Here is a 24,285-nt window from a genome sequence, read left to right on the forward strand (position 1 = left end):
TGAACCTCCAGAAGCGCAAACTGGAAACACAGGCATATTTTCTGGCATCCTCAGAACAGCAAACCAAGGGGTGGCAGTTGGGGTCCCATTGCTGCTGATCCTTAAATCTGGCTAGGCACCCTAAAATCCTATGTTGTGGCTTATGTGTCCCTGGCTTCATGCAAATATTGTAGCATGACCATGCAGGGCATCGGCCTGATAGTCACAGAGCAATTTGTAGTCCTATATACCTACGACTCTTCAGCTCTTCTTGTTTCCCAGGCCCACTGTTCTGCATTGCTGTGGAAGCAGGGAGAAAGGGTCGATGCAGGATCATCAGGGTACAGGATGCTACTCCTGCCCTGGGGAATTGTGGGCTGGGTACCCCCAATGCACAGTGTAGAGGGTCGGCTGATGCTTAGCCAGACTGAGTCGGTGTCAGTGAAGTGGATGTCTCTAGGAGCTGCGTGTGGAGCTGACAGTCTGGAACGCCCTTGACCATTTGACTTTCACATTCGGCTGTGTTGACCTTCCCTAAAGGAATTGTGTTCTCATCTGAGGATGGTGTGGTACTGGCTCTCGCTCTCTTGTTACATAGCTGATAATAATCGATAACCGTAATTTGATTTGACCAATATCCAGCCTGTTGCTGTCGCTTAGCAAACCATTTTTATTAAATGATTGCTTAGTGTCTTTGGGCACCTATACACATGCCTGATGTCTGCTCCGATGCGTGCTACTTAGCATGTGTCAGAACAGACATCTGGCCCATGTCTAGCTGCTAATTAGCATGCATCGGAGCAGACTTGATTAATGGAGTCTGCTGGAGCATGTTAATTAACACGCTCCAGCAGCCTCCACGTCACATCTATTCAGTGTCCCCCACGCCTCAAAATGGTGGTGGGGGCACTTTGTCCAAAGCTCACGGAATAAGGTTTAGTTCAAGCGCCCCCACTACGATTTTGAAGCGAGGGGTGCTGAATGCATGCCATACTGCGGGTGCTTTAGAGTGGCTCTCAGAGCCGCTATGTTTAAAGTGTCTCCACTCCACCCTGGGAGCATGTGTACAGATGCCCTTTATTTTTCCTTGCTCATTTAATAGCCACAAATGCTTCAAATTTCACTTTCACCCTCTGTTTCATCACACATGCCTGTACTGCGTCATTCCCTGTCTTTTTCCTTTTCTCATTTTCCTGCTCCACTCCCCGTTCTGGGACAAAACTGAGCAGTATCAATGTAATAAATACATTTGGCAGAAAATGGAGGTGTGGTAAAACAGCCTGTGTGCTCTTTGCTTGTGTTAACATTTGACTTTGACTAAGCCCCTGTGTTAAAAGGGGTGGGGGTTGGACTAGATGACTTATTATGGAAGTGCCTTTCATCCTGGCTTATCTGTGATCCTGTGAAAGGACCTGTCTGCACTGCACAGACTGTTTATTCCAAGACCGCTGTGAAACACGTAGCTTGGTTTTTATTTATTTCTTAATTGTCAGGATATAGAGAAATGTTTCCCAACAATTATGTTGCATTAATCCTGAAGGGCTTCTGGAATAAATTAGTTTCTTAACATGGTAATGACACTTCTCTTGCACAGAAGGAACTGTGAGTGGGTTGAGGCTAAGTTTGATGAGGCTTTTCACTAGTATATCTAGCCTTGGGGGCTTTGCTGGTTGCCAAATGGGGCTGAGAAGGAATGCTTTTCCCCCCTTCTGTTGCTACATGTGCTGGGGGGAAGGGGTTGCCTTCCTCCAGAGGCACTGGGAGCTGGCTGCAGTGCAGGCTGGGGATAAGGACTGGACTGTGCCAATGATCCTGCTGGCATTTTCTATCCTCCCGGCACTGCTGTAGTAACCCAGTCCCTCCGCAGCACATGCCAAACCCTGAGCTCCGAAAGCATGCGAGATCAGAGCAGATCTGGAGTGCTCACTGAGCAGGCTGGGGTGTGCATGCATGTACACACATGCAGTCACGGGCCTCCACTGCCCTCAGTAACCCTAAAACCAGTGGGGGCTCCTGTGCCTGTCGTACTGACCCTGCTGAGCGTGGAAGGGCAGGAGGAGCCCCTGGCAAAGCAGCACAGGAAGGGAACTTGCTCCCTCTTGTACAGGACCCCTGTATAAAGTCCTGTCTCGTATAAGCAGAGTTCTCTGAGCAGGAAGTGGTGCCTACGAGCCTGGGAGGGCAGAGTTGTTGGGTAATACTGGCCAAAGGTTCACTGGAGGAATACAGGCGTAGTTTCCCCTGAAACTTTGCAAGGAGCGGGCACGAGGGAGGGGCCACCCAGAACAGGTAGGACAGGAAAATGCACCAGGTGCCTGGCAGAAGCTAACTTCGGCCTGCTCCACCCCACCCAGTGCCCCCTGCTGATAGCAAGGCTTGGTTTTGCCTCCTTGTTCTCGCCATGTAATTGCCTTCTTTCACTTCCTCTTATCAGCATTCCTATCTGGCTTGCCCCTGCCCCTTCCTCCGGGGCCAGGGCTCTGCTCCATTACCCTTTTCTTCTGCGGCAGCCAGAGGAAGGAGGAGGAGGAAACCTCCCTGGGTTTTAGGCAGGCAAGGTTCTTTGGGTAGGTGTGATATCTTTTATTAGACCAACTAAATGGTTGGGGAAAAAGGGTTTTTTTGTAGGCTTTCAGGCACAAACACCTTTCTTCAGGCATTGGAGAGAGTCTGTTGTTGGTTTGGGTGCTCACCTGGGCTTCACTGTTCCTTAGCTCAGCTGGGGCTTCTCTTGTAAAGAATTCACACAATTTATTTTAGGGTTGGGTATTTGACCGGTCAAAGTTCAGTCCGTTGACAGGTCAGATATCAGTCAAACAACACAGTAAAAAAAGAAGGAAAAAAAAAAAGCTGAGAGGTCTAAATAATACGTCGAAAAAGCACTCATTTCCATTAAGAAATGTCAAAAACATTAAAAAAGCACATTTCCATCAAGAAAACTACCAAAAAAGTAGGGTTTTCTTGTAAAACTGCTATAATCTTTTATCTTTTGATCTAGCCAAAAATAGGCAGTCAATTGACAATATTTAACTAGGTTCCCAACCCTAACTTATTGATGAGGTGGATTAGACCTTTCCAGAGGCAGATAGCGGGGCAGCATTACTGTAAGAGATGATCACACCTAAGCAAGTGGGCTAGTAAAAGAAAATAGGAAGCTAAGCCAGCATGGACTGGATTACACATTAGCTGCAGGCCTGAAGACGCAAGGTTGCGTGGCACACCTTTGTTTGGGAGAGGAAGTTCACCGGGTTGGTCTCAAGTCTGTCAGAAGGCAAACTATGCATATCTAGTGGTAGCTTTGATTACGAGGGAAGACCCAGATCCGTACGGAGATAACTGCCTTGGGTCCCCCAGAAATCAGTTCTGGTCTGGACCTGTCTTTGGTATTGGTCATCTAGGTCTTGTTATCCACTTTCATAGGCAACAGCCTACTGTGTCAGACACAAGTCCATTCGTGGCATCTGATGCAGTAGGCTATATTGCTGAAAAAAGCTTGTGCATCTGAATCAGTTGGTCTGAAAGCAGGGTGGGGGAAACTTAGACTACCATGGGGGTTAGGGAGGGGAAGCAACATGCTTTGTCTGAGTTCAGGAGCTTCTGAATTCACCAGTGGGCCAAACCGTGGAGGTCGTCTGGGCTTAAACTCCTCTCCTCTCCTCTCCCAGACTGCGCCTTAGCCCCAAAACCACCTCCTGGGAAGGGTCTTGTCTGCTTGTGCTACAGGAGCCTGTGGCTTGTGGGAAATGCGCCATTAGTTGTCAGCAATGTGGACCAAGCATTGCGAGCAGCGATGGGGACATGGCCTGGTGTGCGTTGAATCTGGTGCTGGAGAAATCCACCTGGGAAAAGGAGCTTGTGCAGTTGCCTTGGCCTGTCTGTGGGGCTTCACCCTGGGGCGGGGGTGTCCTTGGGACCTCATTTGGTCAGCCTTCACCCTACAGCCTTCCATTGCCTGCCAGGCTGATGAGACTCTCATGAGGTTCCCACTGTCAGTCCTCTTACGAGCTTGGCTGTAGCTCGGTGTGGTGCTGCAGTGCTCCTGACTGCAGCAGAGGCTGCCCTCTGGACCTGCAGAGGCAGCACCTGGTCTCTGCTCACAGGATATATTAGAGACGGGGCATGGCATCCACTATATATACATGAGTTGTTGAGCAGCGGCAGTAGCCCAGACGGTGCTTTCACCCACTCTAGCTAGCCAGGCCCGCAGTCCTCCATGCCCCATGGCTCTGCCAGGTGGGAATACTGCAGAGCTCTGTGGAGGACTGCTCTTGAACCTGGTTGGTCCTGTGTGGGCTGCCGAGGACCAGTGCGGAGGCTCCCTAACGGTGAGCAGTTGCGGCTCAAGGCGTCAGTGAAAATATTTGAGCCCTGGGCTGGTAGGGCCGCAGCTGCCAGCAAGAGATGGCTCTTTATCACATCCTAGCCATTGGGATCACTTGGAAGATGCCATGCTCCGGCCTAGACCCAGTGCCAGAGTGCTCTTGGCACAAGCTGCGGTCATCTCAGAAAGCTGTTTTTCCCCAAAGAGCTGGCATCGAATAACAATGTGTATTATAAAGTGGGTTCAGTTGATCCTGGCAAAAAACCAGCGGGTGGTGACTTCTGGGGCTGGTGGCCATCAGAGCGTATGGGCACATCCAAGGTGGCGTTGGCTTGAAAGGTAACTCTGATGGCACTTGTTGCCCCTGAAAACTGCTTACAGGGCACAGCCAATAACTATGTGCCTGATGCAGTGACAAAAACAGCCCGGGTGGAGCTACAGACACAGCAAATCTGCTGTCTCAGTACCTCGAACGTGCTGTCTTCTGCCTGGCTTTACACTCCTCGTCTGCCTCTGTGCAGCAGATCACTGCTAGAGGCTGCCGTCGATGGGGACACCCGGATGGGAAAGAGCCCTTTCCCCTGCAGAGGGAAGGAGTGACCCTGCTCGGGGCAGGCCGGAGGCAGCCGTGGAGCTGCTCCTTGGCTCAGGACCAGGTGCTTGGGCTGTTATCTGGAGCAGCAGGGGGGAAGCAGAGCATTCCTTCCCTACTGGGAAATGCGCGTGACCTGTGCTAAAAATACCTAGGAGGGTCCCTACAGACTAGGGCTTGGGAAGTTCAGAGTGACCTAGATACACTGGAGGATTGGGCCAAAAGGAACCTCATGAGGTTCAACAAGGACAAGTGCAAAGTGCTGCACTAAAGACGGAGAAATTCCATGCACCGGTACCGGCTGGGGGTGACTGGCCGGGCAGCGACTCTGCAGAAAAGGACCTTGGGGAGACGGTAGATAAGAAGCTGAATGTGATCCAGCAGTGTGCCCGTGCTGCCAAGATGGCTAATGGCATCCTGGGCTGCATTGGTAGGTGTGCTGTGAGCACTTCAAGGGAAGTGATTCTTCCCCTCTCTTCAGCACTGGTGTCTGTGTCCCGCTTTGGGCCCCCCTGCTACAGAAAGGATGTCGACAAATTGGAGAGGGTCCAGCTCACGGCAACACAAATGGTTCAGGGGCTGGGGGACATGACTTATGAGGAAGGACTGAGGAATGGGGCTTATTTAGTCTAGAGAAGACGAGAATGAGAGGAGACTTAATAGCAGTCTTCAACTACCTGAAGGGAGGTTACAAAGAGGGTTGAGGTGGGATGCTGTCAGTGGTGGCAGATGACAGAACAAGGAGCAATGGGCTCCAGTTGTAGCAAGGGAAGTTTAAGTATTAAGAAGAATTTTTTTCATTAGGAGGGCAGTAAAACACTGCAGTAGGTTACCTGGAGAGGTGGTGGTCTCCATCCTTGGGGGTTTTCAAAACCTGGCTGGACAAAGCCTTGGCTGGGGTGATGTAGTTGGGGCTGGTCCTGCTTTGAGCGGCAGGTTGGATGAGATGTGACCTCCCAAGGTCCCTTCCAACCCTCACTTTCTGTTATTCTAACTCCAGCCCTCAAGAAGCTCTCATGTCCCAACACACAGCTCTGTCAGGAGCGCGGTCATCAGGGTACCATAGCTCGGAGCTGCCCGGGGAAGAGTTTAGACTTGCGACTTCCCTTAGTATAGAAATGAGACTCAAAGAATTCCTTTTCTTGCCTGTCTCTGTTTTCCCAGGGCACAGTCGGGTTCAGCCTCCCCTGGTCTGCCAGAGACGTCTTGGGGCTGTTGTGTGGGGTGCAGGGGGCCAAGTGCTGGCTGTGGAGCCTGCAGGTCCTTTCCTCCAGCACATTATCCTGAGGTGGCATGGACCATGCAGGCTGCTAGCCCCCTCTCCCCTTAGGGATTGCACTGTGCCCTGCAGTCAGGAGGGGACCAGCCCTCACGTGCTTTGGGCAACTGGGGTCCCTCTGTATCTTGGCAGGAGGTTGAATTGGGGGCAGCCGCAGTCCTGCTGGGAAGGGATTTCCCTGGGAACCGGAGATGGGAGGCAGCTGCACTTTGTGCCCCGTGGAACCTGGGGAGACACCGTGGCTTGGGGACAGGCACGGTTTTGTATGGGTCATGACATCTGGTCCTGCCCCTTTGTGCAAGCCTGGAGGTTCAGGGTGTGCATTAATGTCCTTATCTTAGAATGCGAAGCCCTCTGATGAGGTTGGGACGAGTGCCGTTCCCACAGTTGTAATTTCTCAGCATCTGGCATAATGCCGTGACATCTGGGACACAGGTGGGTGGCACTGAAGAGACTGAACTGGGCCTTTGTAGGAAAGCTACCTTGCTGGAAGGTGGAGCTTGGTTGGTGTCCTGGCTCCTGGATCTCTTGGTTCCTGTAGCTCACATACAAGTGTGTCTTCATTGCGTTTCCTTTTTCCTTCCCACAGGGTCCTTGGTAGCAGGCCAGGTGACACAGAGAGAAGTGCCGGAGAATAGCCGTAAGTGCTTTGTTGCCCCCTTTGACCCAGCCAGGAGGCTTCCCCAGCTGGGACATGGCCTGTGACCCTTCCCGCTGGAGCCCCTGTAGTTACTTGGAGGAGCTCTGGCTGGGTGTTCACACTATGCTGAGTGTGTGTTTGCCAGGGTTCACTAGTGCCAAAGGCCTGAGTGCAACGCATGCTCCGGGCTGCCCCAGCTGTCCTGCAGGTACCTAGCCACCGAGGAGCCACACGCGAATGCAATAGCTCCCATGCTGGCAGAAGTGGGGGGAGGCAGGGCTCAGGCAGGTCTTGAACCATTTTGACCGTCTTGGGACTGATGGACCACGGGTCCCTGTTCTGAGCTGGGGTCTGGGCCAGGGTTTGGACCTGGTCAAAGGATGGGGTTAAGCCACAGTGACTCTTCCCTCCTGCTTCAAAAGGAGTCGAAGGGATTTGAGAGCTCTCAGAAGGCTCCGAGTACTCCTTCCTGCCCAGCCCAAGTTTGGCTGGGCTTGCAAAGATGCCAGAGAAACGCAGGTCCCTGGCAGGGTTTTCGGGAGTAAACAGGTAGGTCTGACACCCACCTCCCACTCATTTTTCCTGCTTGAAAAATCCTACTAAGTGCCTGTCTGCATCTTTAGGTGCACAGGTTACCATATTTTCTCATATAGCGAGTCCCAGAATATGATGCACACCCTGTTTTTGAAAGGAAGGAGGAAGAGAAAAAGGATCTGTCCTTGTAGTAAGCAACTGAGTAGCCGCATGGAGGGAGTGGAGCCTGCCCACTGTGGGCTGGGTGCAGATTTTACTTTCCTTTTTGCCTGGGCCAGCTGTAGAAACTTACTGTATTTCTCACAGATGCCGTGCACTCCAATTCCCTGCAGCTGTTTTTTGTTTTGTTTTTTTTTAAAGGTGGAGCAAATATGGTACCTTTGAAAAACTGTCCCCAGGTTGCTCTGTGGAAATGCCCCTCTTTCTTAGGGGTGCCTTGTCCTGACCTTTCTAGTTTTAGGCAGGAGCTGCTTTCCCAGTACTCAACAATTGCTGGCAGGAGGAGGGTGATGTGCTATCAAACCAGTGGTTTTCTTGGACTTGCTGGACTCAAGGCAGCCCTCCCTAACTCTTGTGAATTGAGCAGCACCTCATTAAAAAAATTAATATATCTTTTCCAGTGCTAACATCCTTGCAATGGGAGCAAGGGATCTGCCGGGCTCGGATATTATCTGTTTATCTCCCTGCACTTTGGGGCACTCCTCAAAGGATCTGGTGGCACCCTGCTTGAGAATCGCTGCGTTAGATGTTTAACCAGAATGTCAATCTCAGCAGGCTCAAAGCTGGTAGGCCCTGGAGTAATTTCAGACGCGCTGCTTGTCCCTGCTAGTTTCTGCTGCGTCACAGCGTGTTTCCTAGTTAAGTTTCACTGTGCCTTCTGCCGGGCAAAAGGAGAGGTCCTTGTAAACTGTGACCTCTCGGGAAAGCACCGAGACAGACTGTACATGGTGTTGTCAAATGCACAGAGCAAACAAACGGCTGCAGCATTTTGTTCTAGAAATCCTGCAGTACTTAACAGCAGACTGAATTGTCAGACAGGTGTGGTTCGGCTGGGGGCTGTGACTAGCTTGTTGATTAAGGTGAGAAGGAACCGGATCCTAACCAGGATTGTATTTTTGCTCCGTTAATCCTACATCACTAAAGAGGTGGTTCGTTGTGGTAGTCAGTTAATTTAGTTAGTTCCAAAAGCCCACACCTCTTTGATCCAGTTAGCCTGCAGGGTGCCCCCCTGCCTTGCCAGTCTGTTAATTTTGCATTTAACATAATCCTATGGCTTTCAGCTAAACTATGATCGCCCAGAAAGACCTTCATTCTCTCTCGGAAGAGGTCAAGAGATGGAGAGAATCGTAGGAAATGAGGGGTGAAGGCACCTCAGGAGATCACATCCAGTCCAACCTGCTGCTCAGAACAGGACCAGTCCCAACCACATCATCCCAGCCAAGGCTTTGTCTAGTCTTAAAATCCTCCAAGGATGGAGATTCCACATCCGTGCTGGGGAGCCTGTTCCAGTGCTTCACCACCTTCCTAGGGGGAGAGTTTTTTCCGATATCTAACCTGAATTTCCTTTGCTGCAACTTGAAACCATTGCACTCTGCTCACCAGCTGGGTGCCACCAGATCCTTTGAAGAGAGCCCCAAAGTGTAAGGAGATGAGCAGATCATGTCTGAGCACGGCAGATCCCTCACTCGCACTACCCAGCCCCTTGGCCCAGGGGGTTAGCACTGGAATATATAGGTTAGCTTTTGAAATCAGGTGCTGCTCAATTCAGACCAGTCCAGCTCCATCCTCTTTGGAACCACCCTTCAGGGAGTTGAAAGGTGCTGTTTCCTCAGCAGTGTGTTCTGGTGGTTAACTTCACTTACAAGTTAATTCTTACCTGAAGGCCTGGTTCTAACGTCCTGCCCTTGGCTCTTGTTGTGCCTTTCTGGTGAATAGAGAAAAGTGCTCCTTGGTACTTGGGTCTCTCCTGATGAAGGTACAGAGGCACCATCAAGTGCCTCAGTGGTTTTGATAAACTGCTTGCATGCAAAATCTCTCAAGGCATGTTGTCCTTCAAAGTGGGGGGGAGCATAATACAGTGGTGTCCAGCCAGGTCTGTCCATGGGCTGGATCCTGTCCACAGATCTGAACCAGCTACATGGTGCTTGGGAATTTGGCAGCAGATAGATGGTGATAGTGTTTAATTGCCGCCACTTCCCCACTGCCAAATTTCCAGACCCCTGGAGAGCCCCACAGGCTAGCTGACATAGCTCTAAGGGCTGAAACAGGCCTGCAGCCCGGGGCTGAACACACTTGGCATAGTAGATTGACTGAATGATACACCTGAACCACAGACCCTTGTGTAAATGGGACGTGGCCCAGCTTTCTTTGTAGAGCTTGCATGCTACCTGCCTAGCTGTGCTCTGTACAGTGCAATTGCCAACTCCCTGCTGCTCCTTTTCAGCGGTTGACCTGCCCTGTGATGCATATTTGGCGCAGCGGGGAAATCCCCGGATCGAGTGGAAGTTTGAGAAGGGCAACACCGTGACGCTTTTCTACTGGAACTCTCAGTTCACAGGTATAGACCTCTGCGTAGGGGCTGTGAGTGATCCAGGGGGGTTGCTAAGCTGCTTCAGGTTGTAACTTCCCAGCAGATGTAAGGAGCTGCAGGTGTTGGCACAATACAGTGCTTTGCAGCTGGAAGGCAGTGAAAGTGCTCACAGTAACACAACTGGATCCCAGGGGTCCCAGACGCCCAGAGCAGGACCTGTGCATTCTGGGTGTGCCAAGGCATTGCAAAGGCAGGTGAGAATCAGTCAGCCCGTCGTTTTGTGCAGTCTGCCCTGCCCATGGCATTCTTGCCCTTTCTGGCCACCTGCAGCTTAGCTTTCCAGAGGGAGCGAATAGTCTGAAAGATTGCAGTAATATTGATGGATCTGCTCTTAAGTGGTTGGAGGACTCAACTTCCTGAAGTCATGCAAGAAGAAGCTTTCCAGATTGAACAGTTTGGGAACGGTGCCCTAGGCACTTTTCTTGACCCTGTGCCCCAGGCTGCTATACAGTGAATCAGCTGAACTCCTGTGAGCTAGGGATTTTTGAAAGCATTGAGAGAGTGGTGAAAGAGCTGTAGGAAAAGAAATGTGGCCGATTAACTGTAGATTGGTTTTCAATTTTGTTAAAATCCAGGCCCTCCTTGGAAAACCAGCATGTAGCTTTTGGTTTTTCGACTGCAGAAAAGCAGATTTCTTGCAAGGTTTTGGGATGTTTTGAATTGGAAATGCTTGGATTGATCTTTTGAATCTTGTGCAAGTGTTTACATACCTAGCGGTGCTGTTATTGTGTGGCACCCTTAAAAGCTGCTCATGACTTGCTGGGGTGTCCTAGCACCCCAGGAGACAATTGCTGCCTTCACAGGTGGGTCATACTGGGATGTGAGCAGCCTAATGTCGACCCTTCCTGAAGGAATGGGACCAGTGCCCCTATCTGCCTGGCTCTCAGGGATTGGGCCCCCTGTGCTACACCAGATAGGGGTGGGGGCTTCCTTTGGAGGCGTTTGGTGGGGTGGGAACAGCCTTTCCTCTGGTGTTGACCTACTCGGTGTTACACACACCTTCATGCCCACGTGCCTCCTCCCCTTTCTCCACAGAACCGTACAAAGGCCGCGTACAGTTCACACCCTCATCGATCCACTTCAGTTCGGTGACCCGGAAGGACACTGGGAAGTACGTCTGTGAGGTCCTGGGGGAGAGCGGCCAGCTCTCCAAGTCGGAGGTCAACCTCATTGTCCAAGGTACCTGCCCCCTCCTGTAGGAAGTCGCATGGGGACTGGCTGCACGGAGCCGAGGCTCAATGCCCCTTCAGCCAGGTGGCTTTGGAAATAGCAGCAAGAGGAGTGGGACCTGATCAGATCAGCACTGTTTGAAGGGGCATCCTAATCCTGTGCTGCTCTTTTTGGTACAATTGAAGTCTGTTGTGGAGAAAAGAGACCTGCCAGCGGATATGTAGCCCATTGCGTGGCAAAGAAGGAAGCATCCTACCAGTGCTAGTCCTGCTGGTGTTTCTGTAAGGCGTAAGGGGAGGGCTGACATGTCATCATTCCCAGGCTGGCAGGTCAGGGACACATGGTTGGCATACGTTTAGTTTGTCTCCTGTGTAAGTGCTGTCTGTCCCATTTGTGGCATGGTGGAGCATGCTGTCAGCGCTGGCCTGATCTTCCTTTGCCTTTTCCTAGCTGGGAAGGTAACGCCATGTGGTAACAGCTCACAGGGAGGTGATGGCCTTGCCCTCCCTCGGAGGAGGAAGTCAGATGCTTGTTTGCAAAAAAAAGATGATGGAACCTAGGTCCTCAAAAACTGGGTGTGGACACACAGGCCAAACCCTGCCTCCATGATCACCGGTCCCTATGTGCTGAGTCCTGTGCTTACCTTGTGCTGTTGTAAGCCCTGGAGGGAGGCAGCTATTGACTCTGTTGGGGGGCCTTGGCTGGAGATCTGCAGGGTTGGGGAAGGGACTTGTCCTAGTGCCCAGTTGAATGAATTCTGGGCTTTCACTTTCCTCCAAAGCATCAGACTGGCCCTGGCTAGAGACGAGACACTGGATGGGGTTGGCAGTGCTCTGAGAAACCTTCCTTGGTGCCTGGCTGATGTCAGCTGCCCAGGGTCAGAGAATTGCCAGATACAGGTCAGGTCAAGAAGGCCTGGGAGAGGCCTTGGTGCAGGTAGGAAACAGGCTGCTTCCCTGGGGCCAGTGCTGACCCCACACCTTTTCAGCTCCCACCAGTGGCAGGCTCGAGCTCAAGCAGTCACTTGTATTCATCTCCCCAAGTGAGTGCAGTGAATATGATGCCCTGTTACCCTCTGCCTTGTTACAGCCATTAGTCAGAGGAGATGGATGGACAGTGGTGCTGTTCTGATTTGGTTTCATTTTAAGTACCACTTATGGTGGCAGCAATGACTGCTCCAGAGCTCTGGCAGTGAAGAATGGGGAATATCTTGCCCAGGGTCATAAAATCATAACAACTGAGGTTTGGAAGGGACCTCAGGAGGTCACATCTGGTCCAGCCCCGTGCTCAAAGTAGGAACATACCCAGCTAGATATTCTCAGCCAAGGCTTTGTTGAGCCAGATCTTAAAAACCTCCAAGGATGGAGAGTCCATCAGCTCTGTAGGTAACCCATTCCAGTGCTTTACTACTCTCCTTGTGCGAGTTTTCCCTAACCTCCAACCTAAATCTTCCTTGCTGCAACTTGAGACCATTGCTCTTTGCTCTTTGTTGTGTCATCTGCCGCTGCTGAGAACAGTCCAGCTCCTTCTTCTTTATAATCATCCTGCAGGGAGTTGAAGGGTGCTGTCAAATCCCCGCTCAGTCGTCTTTTCTGCAAATTAAATAAGCCCAGTTCCCTCGGCCTCTCTTCACAAGTCATGTGCTCCAGCCCCCAAACCATTTTCATTCCTTGCCTCACTGGAAGGAAAAGGTGCTGTCTGGCATCCTACTTCAGAAAGCCAAAGCAACATCCAGGGAGCTGGATGTTACGCGGATGCTTGTGCTAATCTGAGGATAATCAAAGTCTAGTGCAGAGCTGAATCTCTGCAGGGGGCAGGAAGGAACTGCCTCTGGCTCCTGCTTGCATACAGCACCACTCCATTACAAGGTGCATAATCAGAATCCAAAAAGGAGGGTGGCTCGAGGTTTGGGGGAACGTTTGTTCACCAGAGCGCCCCAAGGGATGGCGACTAGGTTGAATGGTCATAAACTACTTCAAGACCGTTTCAGGCTGGACATAAGGAAGAATTTCTTTACTGTCCGAGCCCCCAAGGTCTGGAACAGCCTGCCACTGGAGGTGGTTCAAGCGCCTACATTGAACACCTTCAAGAGCAAACTGGATGCTTATCTTGCTGGGATCCTATGACCCCAGCTGACTTCCTGCCCTTTGGGCAGGGGGCTGGACTCGATGATCTTCCGAGGTCCCTTCCAGCCCTAATGTCTGTGAAATCATGCCCCTGGAGCAGTGCAGGGGAAGTGCAGCCAGCTGGGAAACTGGCCAGCCTGAATGCCTGTTACTGCTCTCTTCACTCAAAATGGCCTGGCCACATGGTATCGCTGAGTGTGGCTGCTCGTTTAGGCCCTGGTCCGTCATAGAATCATAGAAAGTGAGGGTTGGAAGGCAGCTCAGGAGGTCACATCTAGTCCAGCCCCCTGCTCAAAGCACAACCAGCCCCAACCAGATCATCCCATCATTACCTAAGCATGACCAGCAAATGCTGGTATTCCTGTCTGGGGTGTCCTGGTAGCAGCCAAAGTGCCTTGTCCTTTGTGCTGACTTGTGCCTCTTCCCCGGCAGCGGCCCACGTGGCTTCCGTACCCGCCTCAGTGACCATCGGCAACAAGGCTGAGCTGACGTGCAAGGAGTCGGATGGCTCCCCGCCCCCCACCTTCCAGTGGTACAGGAACAACATCCAGATGCCCGTGAACCCCAAGATGAGTGAGGCCTTCAAGAACTCCTCCTACGAGCTCAACCCCAAGACAGGGCAGCTGGTACGTGCGCCGGGAGAGTTGGGGATTTTGGGCTCTCATGGAGTGAGTGTGTGCCTTGGCTCATATGTCTCTTTTACCTTCTTTCCCTGCTGTAGACGTTTGATCCTGTGACCGGCTTTGACTCGGGGGATTACTACTGCGAGGCGCAGAACAACATTGGGACCCCTCAGAAATCGGACGCCTATCGCTTGGAAGCTAGTAAGGAAGGGATGCTGTGCGTGTGGGCTGCAAGGCTTATGCTGGCCTCTGGGTCTCCTCTTTCCTCATGCCCGGAAGGACGCTGGTTGCCCACAAGTGTGACCATAGATGTTCTGGAAGAAGGGGCAAGTCTGTCTGGGTGTGGGGAGAGAGGAGACCCAGAGGCCTGCTGGGCAAGTCTGAGAAAAACAAACCTGGAAGAACTCTAGTCCCCTGAGAGCTGGCAGGAGGCTCTAAGCACATTGTGTCCTGAACGTGACTCTGGGCATGTTGTATCTTGAACATGGCTCTGCCCCATCCGGTAAGAACAGGCAGCTTTGTGTTGGCCCCTTGAGCCAGCCCATGTCGTGCTGCTTCTGAATCTCCCCGTCGATGTTCAGTGTGGCAGACTGGGCCCTGGGGCAGCAGGCTCCTGGCCACGTGCTGGTCTGTTGAGCCCCAGGCATGTCCTCAGGGGGACACGGTTCTGGTATGAAGGCTAAGTCCCAGGGAGCGTGAGGAGACCTCAGGGGAAGGAGGAGTGTTAGGATGGGAAGGAAGCAGACTCCTCCTTCCTGCTTAGCCTGAAATTCAAGCTTCGGAGGTGGGGCCTGTGTTGGCCCAAGGATTAGTGGCTCACAAGCCCAAGCTTGCCGAAGGCTGTGCCACCTGGGGTAATGCTGCTGTGCTTGGAAACAAATATCACCAAGCTCTGAGCCCTGCCCTCTGAGAGCTTGGACCTGGGTGTGGGGTTAGTGCAGGGAGCCCAGTCCAGGCCTCTGCAGGGTGGACAGTGGGGTCAGAGCAGCAGAAAGCCATCCCTGGATAGCCAGTCTGGAGTCCTGCTTAGTGCTGGCTGGAGCAGGAGGTAGAGCCTATGGTCTCGGCTTCTCGTTAGGATCTGAATAGATTAAGTTCAGAGTAGCTGTCAGTACTGGGCCTGCCCCAGCTCTGACAGGAAGTGAATGTGTTGAATCCTGCCCTGGTGCTCATCCTCCCACCTCTGGGCAGAGGCTTTAGCTGTCATAGAGGAGTCGGGGTGGGTGGTGGGGAGGGGTCCAGCTTGTGCTGATGGAGGTGGAGGTGTGGACAAGCCTTTTCTATATGGGAATGTGCCATGCAGCAGGGAGACTGAAGCCAGGGACATCTGCCCCTTTCCCCTTTCTCTGCCTGCGCCAGGTCCTGCAGTAGGTGCTCAGAGCATTGCCCTGTTTGCATTGGACATGGCTGCAATGATGGATTCTGCCCACTTTGGTGTGTGCCCTGCTGGCAGTGCCTCTGTGTTGTTTCATACCCTTCCAGCTCCCTAAGCCTGCGTGGGACTGAACTGTGTCTAGCCATGGGTGGGAGACTGTCCTTACCCCCCACCCCAGTGCCTGCAGGCTTCCAGGGGCAAGGGAAGGAGTTGGTCCTGGCACCTTTCCTTTTCCACACTTAGCAGCAAACATCCCCACGTGGTGCCTCCACTGCAGCAGAGTCTTCCTGGCAGGGGCTTTTCTGCTTCAAAAAAACATACATCTCTCCCCCAGGAGAGAACATGGCCCGGCCCCCAGGCTGGGAAGGGAGGGATGCTTGCTGAGGGAGAGCCAGCGTGCCAGGGGCTGAGTGGGCTGGACTGGCCTGAGGCATGCTTAGACTAACCTGGGCCTCTACCCTGTGGGTCAGCCAGACATTGGGGTAAAAGTATCACGCAGCTTTCCTCCCCTCCAAACCGCTGCAGCTGTGTGGTGTGGCTTTAACTGCCGGACCCACGGTGCAGACTAGAGGTCTAGCCAGTCACTTCACTTCCCACCTCAAACTGCCTTTCCCTTGCTGTGCTCATCCAAATCCCCAGCTGGCTCCTTGCGCCTCCATCACTGCAGAATAGGTGCTGATGTCCCTTGCCCTGCCTGAGGTCTTTGAGCTGGAGCAGTGTTCTTCTGCGCGCCTTTGGCAATGCAGCGTGCAGCTGTTGGGGGCTGGGGTGCTGTGGTGTTGCATGCATGCCTGGTCTCTGTCTGACACTAATGCGATTCTTCCACCCAGGTGAACTCAACGTGGGTGCCATCGTAGCCACCGTGGTGGTGCTGCTGATCCTCCTGGGGCTCATAGCCTTCGGCATCTGGTTTGCTTACAGCCGCGGCTACTTCAACAGTGAGTACTGCCCTCCAGGCTCTGCCCTCCCCTTCTCCTGGCAGCTTCTGGGTGGGGTGATGCCTCCTGGGACCTGGAGTTTCTGTTGGAGAGGTCTGTCATGCAAGGCTCCCACTCCTTGAGTCTCGTGATTTGGGGGCCCACAGAAACATGATGGCCCGTGGGACTTTTCTTGCCTAGAGCAGTCCAGGGCAGGTGTGGTGGTGGGGAATGTGGTGCTCGGTGTTGGCATTTAACTGTCCTGCTTCCTTTCTTTTTTCCTTTTCAGAAAGAAAAGAGTAAGTGGAACCTCCGTTCCCTCCCCGCCGGCGGCTTGCTCTGTGCAAGCCTCCCTGCTGGGACCCGCCAGCTGGCGCTGGGGAGCGGGGACGGTGTTCTCTGGGCAGCCGGGAGTCAGCGCAGAGACCCCACCTCCTCCCGAGTCGTTCACATTCACCTCGGATCTTCCCTGGGGCTGGTGGAGTGCAGGGTGCCAGTGCTGATGACTAATGTCTCACTGCCATAGCCCATCCTTTGCTGGACTCCTGTTTCATGGGGTTTGGGCTCAGGCAACTCTGACTTCTCCTCTTTGCCTCTGAAGCATCTTTCTGCTTTCCCTGCCACCAGTCACCCTTTCCCACGACCCACCACTGCTGTTGCAGCCATCCCCTGGGGTCTGCTTCATGGCCCCCATTGAGTGTGATTTTTCTGCAGCCTCTCAGACTTCAGGGAGACGCTGCCACCAATTGCTGTCCCAGGAAGCAAAACGTGGGAGTGTCCTGGTCACAATCCCCTGTGGAGCAGGGCAGTCTGCGGCCTCTTGGCCAGTGTGGGGAGAGCCCCCGAGGGAGCTGGGCACTCGATGGGGAAAAGGCTTGAAATTGAGAGCCTCTGACAGCAGCTGGGGAGCAGCAGCTGTTATTGCTGGGTGGGCCTAAGAGAGAGCAGACCTTTGCATCATACATCTGATCCCCACTCTCTTCTCTCTAGAAGCACCAACAAGAAAGTAATTTACAGCCAGCCTTCCCAAAGGAGTGATGTAAGTACTCCCCTCCCCTCCCCTCCTTTCTCTAGCAGCAAGAGCTGGCTCCCATCTCACAGGTCCTCATGCAGCCTGCAGGTTGGGGCTGGCTCTGGCCTTTTGCAAATGGTGCAGTACACACGGACTTGGCCAGCCCCAGCTTAGGCAATAGATGATCCTGATCCTTGCATGGAGAGAGGGCAGAGTGGTGGGCATGTTACCTGGCAGCTTGGCTTACTGGAGCTGGAGCCCAGGGGAAAGCCTTGGCCTTTGCACCTGTAAGAAGGGGCTGGTCCAAGGCAAGAGCACTGTCGGGCTGGGAAACTGCTTTGATTCCCTGTTCTACCACTGACTTCCTGGAGGACCCTGGGCAGGTTGTTTTGCTGCTTTGCCCTGGTCCCTTGCTCATACAAAAGGGAAGGTGACGTGCAGGGAGTGGCCAGGAATGCTGAGGCAGTGGAGTACCCCGAGCTGCATAACTCACATGGCAGGTGGAGTTGGCAGGCTCACTTGCCCCCCGGCATTGGGGATAATCCTTCAGGGCCTGACCTGGCCTGGTGGAGGATCCCTACCTACTAGCGCTGTCATGTCTGCTGGGCCTTTAAATGCTTTGCAGCCCTCGGTATCATAAAATCCTGGAGTTGCTGGGCTGGCAAGGCCCTCTGGAGGGTGCATCTAGTCTAAGCCCCTGCTTGAGGCAGGATTGTCTCCATCAAACCATCTCAGGCAAGTGTCTGTCTGACCTGTTCCTGAATCTGTGGCCAAAGACAGCAAGATCCCCTGAACCTGCCCCAAGGAAAGCAGGGGAACAAGGGCAGGTAGTGTCCTGCTGCTGCAAGGGGTGTTAAAATGCACTTGGAGATCCAAGGCAGAGGTGCACCACCCCCTGCATGGCAGAGGAAGGCAAAACCCCTCTGAGCTACCCCAATGGGCCGGACCCTGGCAGGGGCACTCAAAGTGCTGGCTGCTTCCGCATGCCTCCATCTTAGGCTGGCACAATGCTTCGGAAGCACCAGCGTCCAGCTTTCAACAGCAACTAGAAGCGCCTCACTCAAGGGCCCAGTACTTGAAGGTGTCTCTTAGGTTAAGAAGGGTGTTGAGGTGCTCTTGGCAAGGCCACTGGGCTCACATGCCTGTTAGCCCCCAGATAGTGGGAACTGAGCTCCTTGCTCACGTGCTGCTTAAAGAGTCATCTGCCACTTGAGGGACAAACGGTCTCTATGCTGAGACCCCAGCACCATGAGGTGTGGAGGCAGGTCTGGCTTGAGAGCCAGAGGTGGGGCCCAGGAGCAGAGGGCTCCTGTCTGTGTTTCTCTCCTGCCCTCAGCGTCAAGTGCACTGGACTGTGGGGCCGCTTAGAGCCCCAGGCAGAGGAGGTTTGCACAGAAAGGGCTGCAGGGCAGGGATGTGCTGGGTCACCCCCAGAATCGTGCCACCCAGGCCCTGCCTGCCATGGCCCTGACCCGTGTCAGGGCCGAGGAGGCTGAAAGACCCCCGCTGGAGCTGGCAGAGCCCTTGCTTTATGCCTTGCATCCCGCTGAGCCAACACTCCCACCATCCGCTGTTGGGCCGGCACAGACTGTGTTAACGCAGCCCCATCCATGCTCCATGGCCAGTGGCAGAGCCATGAGGACATGGGTTCCCAGCCTGCTCCCTCCATGCTGCCTCTGTCGGAGCGCATCAAGCCATGGGAGGTGTGGGGGGACCACAGGCAGCAATCTGCTGGTGTGCGGAGGCGTCCACCACATCTGAGCCTCTCTCTGTTCTTGCTCCCCAGGGAGAATTCAAACAGACGTCGTCCTTCCTGGTGTGAGTGCCGGCTGGACCTGCCGCGCGGCGAGTTGGCCCTGCCTTCCTCCTTCCCCCAGGACTGCTGCGCCTGTGCCCTGAATCCCGGGCCCTGCCTCAGCGTTTTTAGCTGTCAGTTTTTTTTAAAGCTCTCCATGGTGCCTTTTCCGTGTCACCCAACCCTCCCCGCACCCCTTTCCCCCTGATGTCAGGGAACATTGCTGTTCTGCAGATCCTCTTGCCCACCTGTGCAAAGGTGGCTGCTTCACACGAACCCTCGGCCTGTCCTCCAGGAGCAGCTGACATCTTGCAAGGGCTCTGGCCTCTTCTGCGCTTTGCTATGTTGCTTGCCTCGTGCTGGGGGCAGGCATGATGAAGGAGATACGTGCTCTGGGACTAGCCTGTGGCCTTCTCCCCTGCGCCCCAGCACTGAAGACAGGCAGCTTGACCTCACTTTTGTGGCTGGAGAGGATTGGGCTGGGGCTTCCCCCTTGGCATCACCAGAGCCTGCCGGTGTGGGGGGAGAGCTGGAAGAGCATCATCGTGGCCTCTGACATCCCTGTGGCTGTTCAGCGGGGCCTGACAAAGTCCTGTGCCCTCACCTGGCCTTGGCCTGCAGTGAGTGTTGCTGTGGGGGCAAGGTCTGGGAGGCATTGTGTCTGGAGCAACCTCCCACCCTGGTGTGGCCCTGCCTGCCTCACACCAGCACAGCTATCCTTGCCACTCCAGTGTGGGATGGAGCTGCCTTCTGCACAGCTCTGCTCTGCCCAGGGGGGCAATCCACGCTGATAGGAGCTATGGCTTGCATAGTGCGAATGCTGCTGTGGGCCATGTCAGTGGGGCCAGTTGGGCAGGTGACGGAGGGAGCAGCCCCGATATTTTCCTCTGGGCAGCCCATGGCTCAGTTGCCTGCTGCTAGTTCCTCCCGCCAGCTCCACACTGGTGCTGGCAGCCTGGCGTTTCCCCACAGTGGCTCTTGTGTAGACCTGAGGGGTCAGGCTGCTGCAAGTGGGAGCCTGGCCTCCATTACGCTGGCTGTGGTGTGTGGTGCTGTTGTATGAATGAAACCTGGTTGTAGCTCCGAGTGGGGACGGCCAGTGGGACTGGAAGCAGCCCAAGTGGTAACCCTATCATCACAGCCAGGGAGGGGTCTGGCCAGTCATGGCTGAGACCCAGGGCGATGGGGACTAGAGCCACAGACATGGTAAGGAGGGCAGCCGTGAAGGCAGGTGCAGGGAGCCCAGGCGCTTCCTGGGAAGCGAGGCTGGCTGATCTCCGGGGTTGAAGCCCAAGTGGGAAGTTCCCCCTCCCCCCACCACCACTTGGGCAGATGGACCTAGGCTGCAGCTGTCACGGGGTCTTGCTGGGCTGCCCTGGGCTGGGTCGTGTGTTGCCACAGCTGTACCAAACTCCTGTGATCTACTGAACGTCTACCTGGAAATAAATCTGTTTGTGCGAGCCTGCCTCCTGTGTCCTGCCTCCACGCTGCCCCCTCCTTCCCTGGTGCCTGGAGGGTCTGGGGGAAGTGTGGCTGGGCTGTGCCCATGCTGTGAGGACCCAAGACTGGGTCTGGGCTCCTTATGGAGTAGCAGGGGGATGGGCTCTATGTCTCAGAAGGGTTGAGACCCCCCCCAGCTGTGCCATGAGGTGGAATCAGCCCAGGTGGCTGTGGCCCCATTGCCTTGCCGGCCCAGCTCCTGCCCCAGAGGAGCTGGTGCCAGCCCCCTGCTAGCCCATCCCTGGGAGCTGCCTCCACCCAGTCACCTGGGCTCAGAGCTGCAGAGGGTCCCCTGTGCAACAGGGCTAATAGCGAGGGGGCTGCTGGGGAAGGGTCTTGCTCCCCCACCTTTGTGGGGCATGTCCTCAGAGCCAGGAAAGGTGCCCATTACTAGCTGTATTAAGCTGGGCTATAGCCCAGTGTCCCAGTGTGACTCTTGCAGAGCAGCCCCAGCTGCCAGGCAGAGCACACCTCTGACCCCCCTGGGGCAGCGATGGGTTTGTCAGCTGGGCCTAGGGCGCCTGTTCAGTCCCACCAGTGGCTTTGCAAGACACCGCTGCTGGCTGTGCCTTGGTCTGGGCTTGGGGCATCTCTTCCACCACCTTCCTCTGCTCCTCCTGATCAGGAGTCCATCCCTGCCTTGAGCACCCCAGTGTCAAGGGGAGAAAAGAGCTTGCACAGGCTCCAGGCACTGGTCCCCTCTCCACCACTGCTCTTCACATAACCCCAGCTCAGTGCTTTGCAGCCTGGTGGCAACCAGTGGCTCCTAGTGAGTGTGGATGCACTAGGTGCTGGTACTTTCCCATGGGCCTGCTCCACCACCACCCCACCCTGCACGAAGGACCCTGGGGCTGCCCCAGGCCCTGACTGTCTGTGCGCACACTGCTGCCCGCAAAAACCTCGCTGCTCAGGGCACAGGGGCCGCTGCACGCAGCTGTGGTGGAAGCACTCGCCTTGGCGAAGCTGGCAGAGGCCTCTGTCCACCCTGCTGGGAGCATGGGGCCTGTCATGGTCTCCACGCGTTCTGGACAGTGCCCAAGGGAGGAGGGTGCTCATGCCTTGCTGGCCTGTCCAGCCCCAGCTCTGACCCACAGTGGCTAAGTACCCAGCAGATCTTCCTTGCAGCCTCCCCTCTCCCCCAGTGCTGAGGACAGCAGCTTTCCCCCGCCCCACAAAGGAAATGCAGAGCACACATTCGCCTGCACTGGGGTGGGCATGGCCAGCACCAGGCTTCTGCAGCACAGGCAACAGTCGAAATGCCCAGGCTGGAAGCACCAGGGGCATCAGCTGCAAATGCTCCCAAGTGCAGTAGCCACCACTGGCACCAGACAGCAGAGACCCCTGTGCTGCCCCAATGCCCAGTGAAGCAGCGGTGCCATACTCTCCTTGAGGCCTTCACAGCTGCCTGTGAGTCCTGTCCATCACAGCTTGAAACAAGCAGTGTGAGGCTGGCCTGGCCATTTCCTGCTGGGCCCTGAATGTGCCAGTGACCTGCCAGGGGTACCCAGCTCTGCGATGATGGACCAGTCAGCCCAAACCCAGCACCTGCAACCAGGAGCCCTGTATGCAAATGAGTGATGGCATGATGGCATGGCGCCATGCCTGCTGATGTCACATAAGATGGCTCAACAGGCCAATCGACAGGTAAAGCTGAGATGTGGTCACGGTTTCATCCCAGCCCTTCGTGGGCCAGCAGATGCCCCTGGGTCCGAGCACCCGTGTGCCGGGCAGAGCAGGACTGGCACCAACCCCATCCGCATGTGAGCAGCCGGCCCCAGGGGTTGGTGGGGGCCTGCACAGCTGTGTCTGGGAGGGACGGGGTGGAAGGGCACAAGGGAGCACAGAGGCAGGACTCCCGACTTCTATTCCTGGCCTTCAGAGCGGATCAGTGGCTAGAGCAGCGAGTCTTAGCCAGGGGTACCCTGGGGTGCTTTGAGATCCTGCAAGGTGCCATGCCATGCTAGCACTGGTAGGGGTGCAAACACATTTCCCAGGATAAACCTGGGGGTGTCAAATAGGAGCCCGGAGGGCGAGGAACAGGCTGCCCTCTTGTGTCTTCCCGAGCTCTTTGCAACAGAATTGCTCAGGGACTTTTCTGTAATCCAAAACCGAGTGAAAACGAAGAGCTGGCATCTGCTGAGGGGACCTCGAGCCTAACGGGGGGTGTCATGGGTCCAAAGAGGGGTGCTTCGAGCTTGAAAAAGGTTGCGAACCCCTGGTCTAGAGCAAAGGGACTTCAGCCATGTGTTGGTCAGGCTAAGAGACCCTCCTGCCGTCCAGCACCTGTCTCCTCTAGCTTCACCAGGAGCCATCCTGGGAGCCTTGCACTGTCCAGTGACTGGGGAAAGTCTCCTTCTGGATCATGAGCTCGTGTGACCTCATGGCCCCTGGTGTGACATCAGCAATCCCTTGCCTGCCCTGGTGTCAGGGGGTAGACCTGAGGGCAAGGTGCTGCTGGCACTGGGCTGGGCTGGGCAGGCCAGCAGAGAAGGGGCAACCCCTGGGAGAACTGCAGTGACCAGGGACCTCGGTGAGGGTCTCAGCTGACCCTGCCCCCTCACGTGAAGAATCGGCCTTTCCCTCCCATGAGGCAGGGGCTGCAGAGCCAGTGGGAGCCACCATGGCTGCTCAGCCCCCCAAGGACGTCCTCAGGCTGTCTGCGGAGGAGGTGGAGGCCCTGAAAGTCGCCTTCGAGCAGGGGAGCCTCCCGGCCACCGCCTCCAAACTGCAGGAGATGCTGGTATTCCTGGAAAGTGTCCGGCTGGATGTGGGCATCACGGGCGAGGCGGGCTCCGGGAAGTCGTCCTTTGTCAACGCGCTCCGGGGGCTGGGCGATGAGGATGCAGGAGCCGCCCGCACCGGGGTGGTAGAGACCACGCGGGAGCCAACTCCGTACCAGCATCCCCGCTATCCCGGCGTGACCATCTGGGACCTGCCGGGCATCGGCACGCCTGGCACCCCCCCGGACACCTACCTGGAGCAGGTTGGTTTCTCACGCTACGACTTCTTCATCATCATCGCCTCGCAGCGCTTCACGGCCCACCACGCCGCGCTGGCTCGCCACATCCAGGGCACGGGCAAGAGCTTCTACTTTGTCCGCTCCAAGGTGGACATGGACCTGACCTCCTCCCTCCAGCGCCGGCCGGCCAGCTACAGCAAGGCGGGGGTGCTGCAGACGATCCGGAAGGACTGTGAGGAGGGCCTGCGAGCCCAAGGGATCGAATCACCCAGGGTCTTCCTGCTCTCTGCCTTTAAGCTGGGCAAGTACGACTTCCACCTCATGCAGGATACCTTGGAGAAGGAGCTGAGCCACCACAAGCGGCGTGCCCTCCTGCTGGCCCTGCCGGGCCTCTCCCGGCACATCCTGGAGCAGAAGAAAGCTGCCATGCAGGAGCACATGTGGCTGGTCTCCACCGTGGCCTGTGGCCTCCACGCCGTGCCCATCCCAGGGCTCCTCGTCTCCTGTGACGTGGACCTCCTGGCCAGGACGCTGCAGGGCTACTGCAAAGGCTTCGGCTTGGACCACGACTCCCTGGAGAGGCTGGCAGCACAGACGGTGCAGCCAGTGGAGCAGCTGAAGGCCGTGGTCCGGTCGCCCCTGGCCAGCGAGGTGTCTGGCATGCTGGTGGTGCAGCGGCTGAAGGACGTGGGGGTTGAGGCCCCCACGCTGGCTCCCAACGTGCTCACGGCCATCCCAGTGCTGGGCTCCGTGGCCTCCACTGCTCTGTCCTTTGCCACCACGTACAAGATGCTGAGGAACTTTGTGGACGACGTGGCCGCTGATGCCCAGAGGCTGCTGGTCATGACCTTCAGGGTGGAGGCCAAGGAGTGA

General features: G+C 55.3%; 2 protein-coding genes across 2 annotated transcripts in view; both read left to right on the forward strand.

The window, feature by feature from the left end:
* Positions 1–20,413, forward strand: part of LOC102383731 (junctional adhesion molecule A-like) — a 30,062-nt gene extending 9,649 nt beyond the window's left edge. The window contains exons 2-10 of the mRNA XM_025214482.1: positions 6,761–6,811; positions 9,789–9,902; positions 10,971–11,114; positions 13,664–13,857; positions 13,953–14,055; positions 16,060–16,167; positions 16,436–16,445; positions 17,137–17,185; positions 18,945–20,413. Of these exons, the coding sequence (XP_025070267.1) occupies positions 6,761–6,811; positions 9,789–9,902; positions 10,971–11,114; positions 13,664–13,857; positions 13,953–14,055; positions 16,060–16,167; positions 16,436–16,445; positions 17,137–17,185; positions 18,945–18,980 (809 nt within the window). The 3' untranslated portion in view covers positions 18,981–20,413. The remainder of the gene's footprint in view (positions 1–6,760; positions 6,812–9,788; positions 9,903–10,970; positions 11,115–13,663; positions 13,858–13,952; positions 14,056–16,059; positions 16,168–16,435; positions 16,446–17,136; positions 17,186–18,944) is intronic.
* A 2,660-nt stretch (positions 20,414–23,073) lies between these two features.
* LOC102383972 (interferon-inducible GTPase 5-like) lies at positions 23,074–24,285 on the forward strand. The gene has a single exon (XM_006032752.1). It carries the CDS (start codon positions 23,074–23,076, stop codon positions 24,283–24,285), a length of 1,212 nt encoding a protein of 403 aa, XP_006032814.1.

Source organism: Alligator sinensis, unplaced genomic scaffold (genome assembly GCF_000455745.1).
Source record: "Alligator sinensis unplaced genomic scaffold, ASM45574v1 scaffold463_1, whole genome shotgun sequence".
In the NCBI taxonomy this organism is placed as follows: Eukaryota; Metazoa; Chordata; order Crocodylia; family Alligatoridae; genus Alligator; species Alligator sinensis.

Coding starts and splice junctions, on each gene's coding strand:
- LOC102383972 (XM_006032752.1), top strand. CDS start 23,074: ATGGCTGCTCAGCCCCCCAAGGACGTCCTCAGGCTGTCTGCGGAGGAG.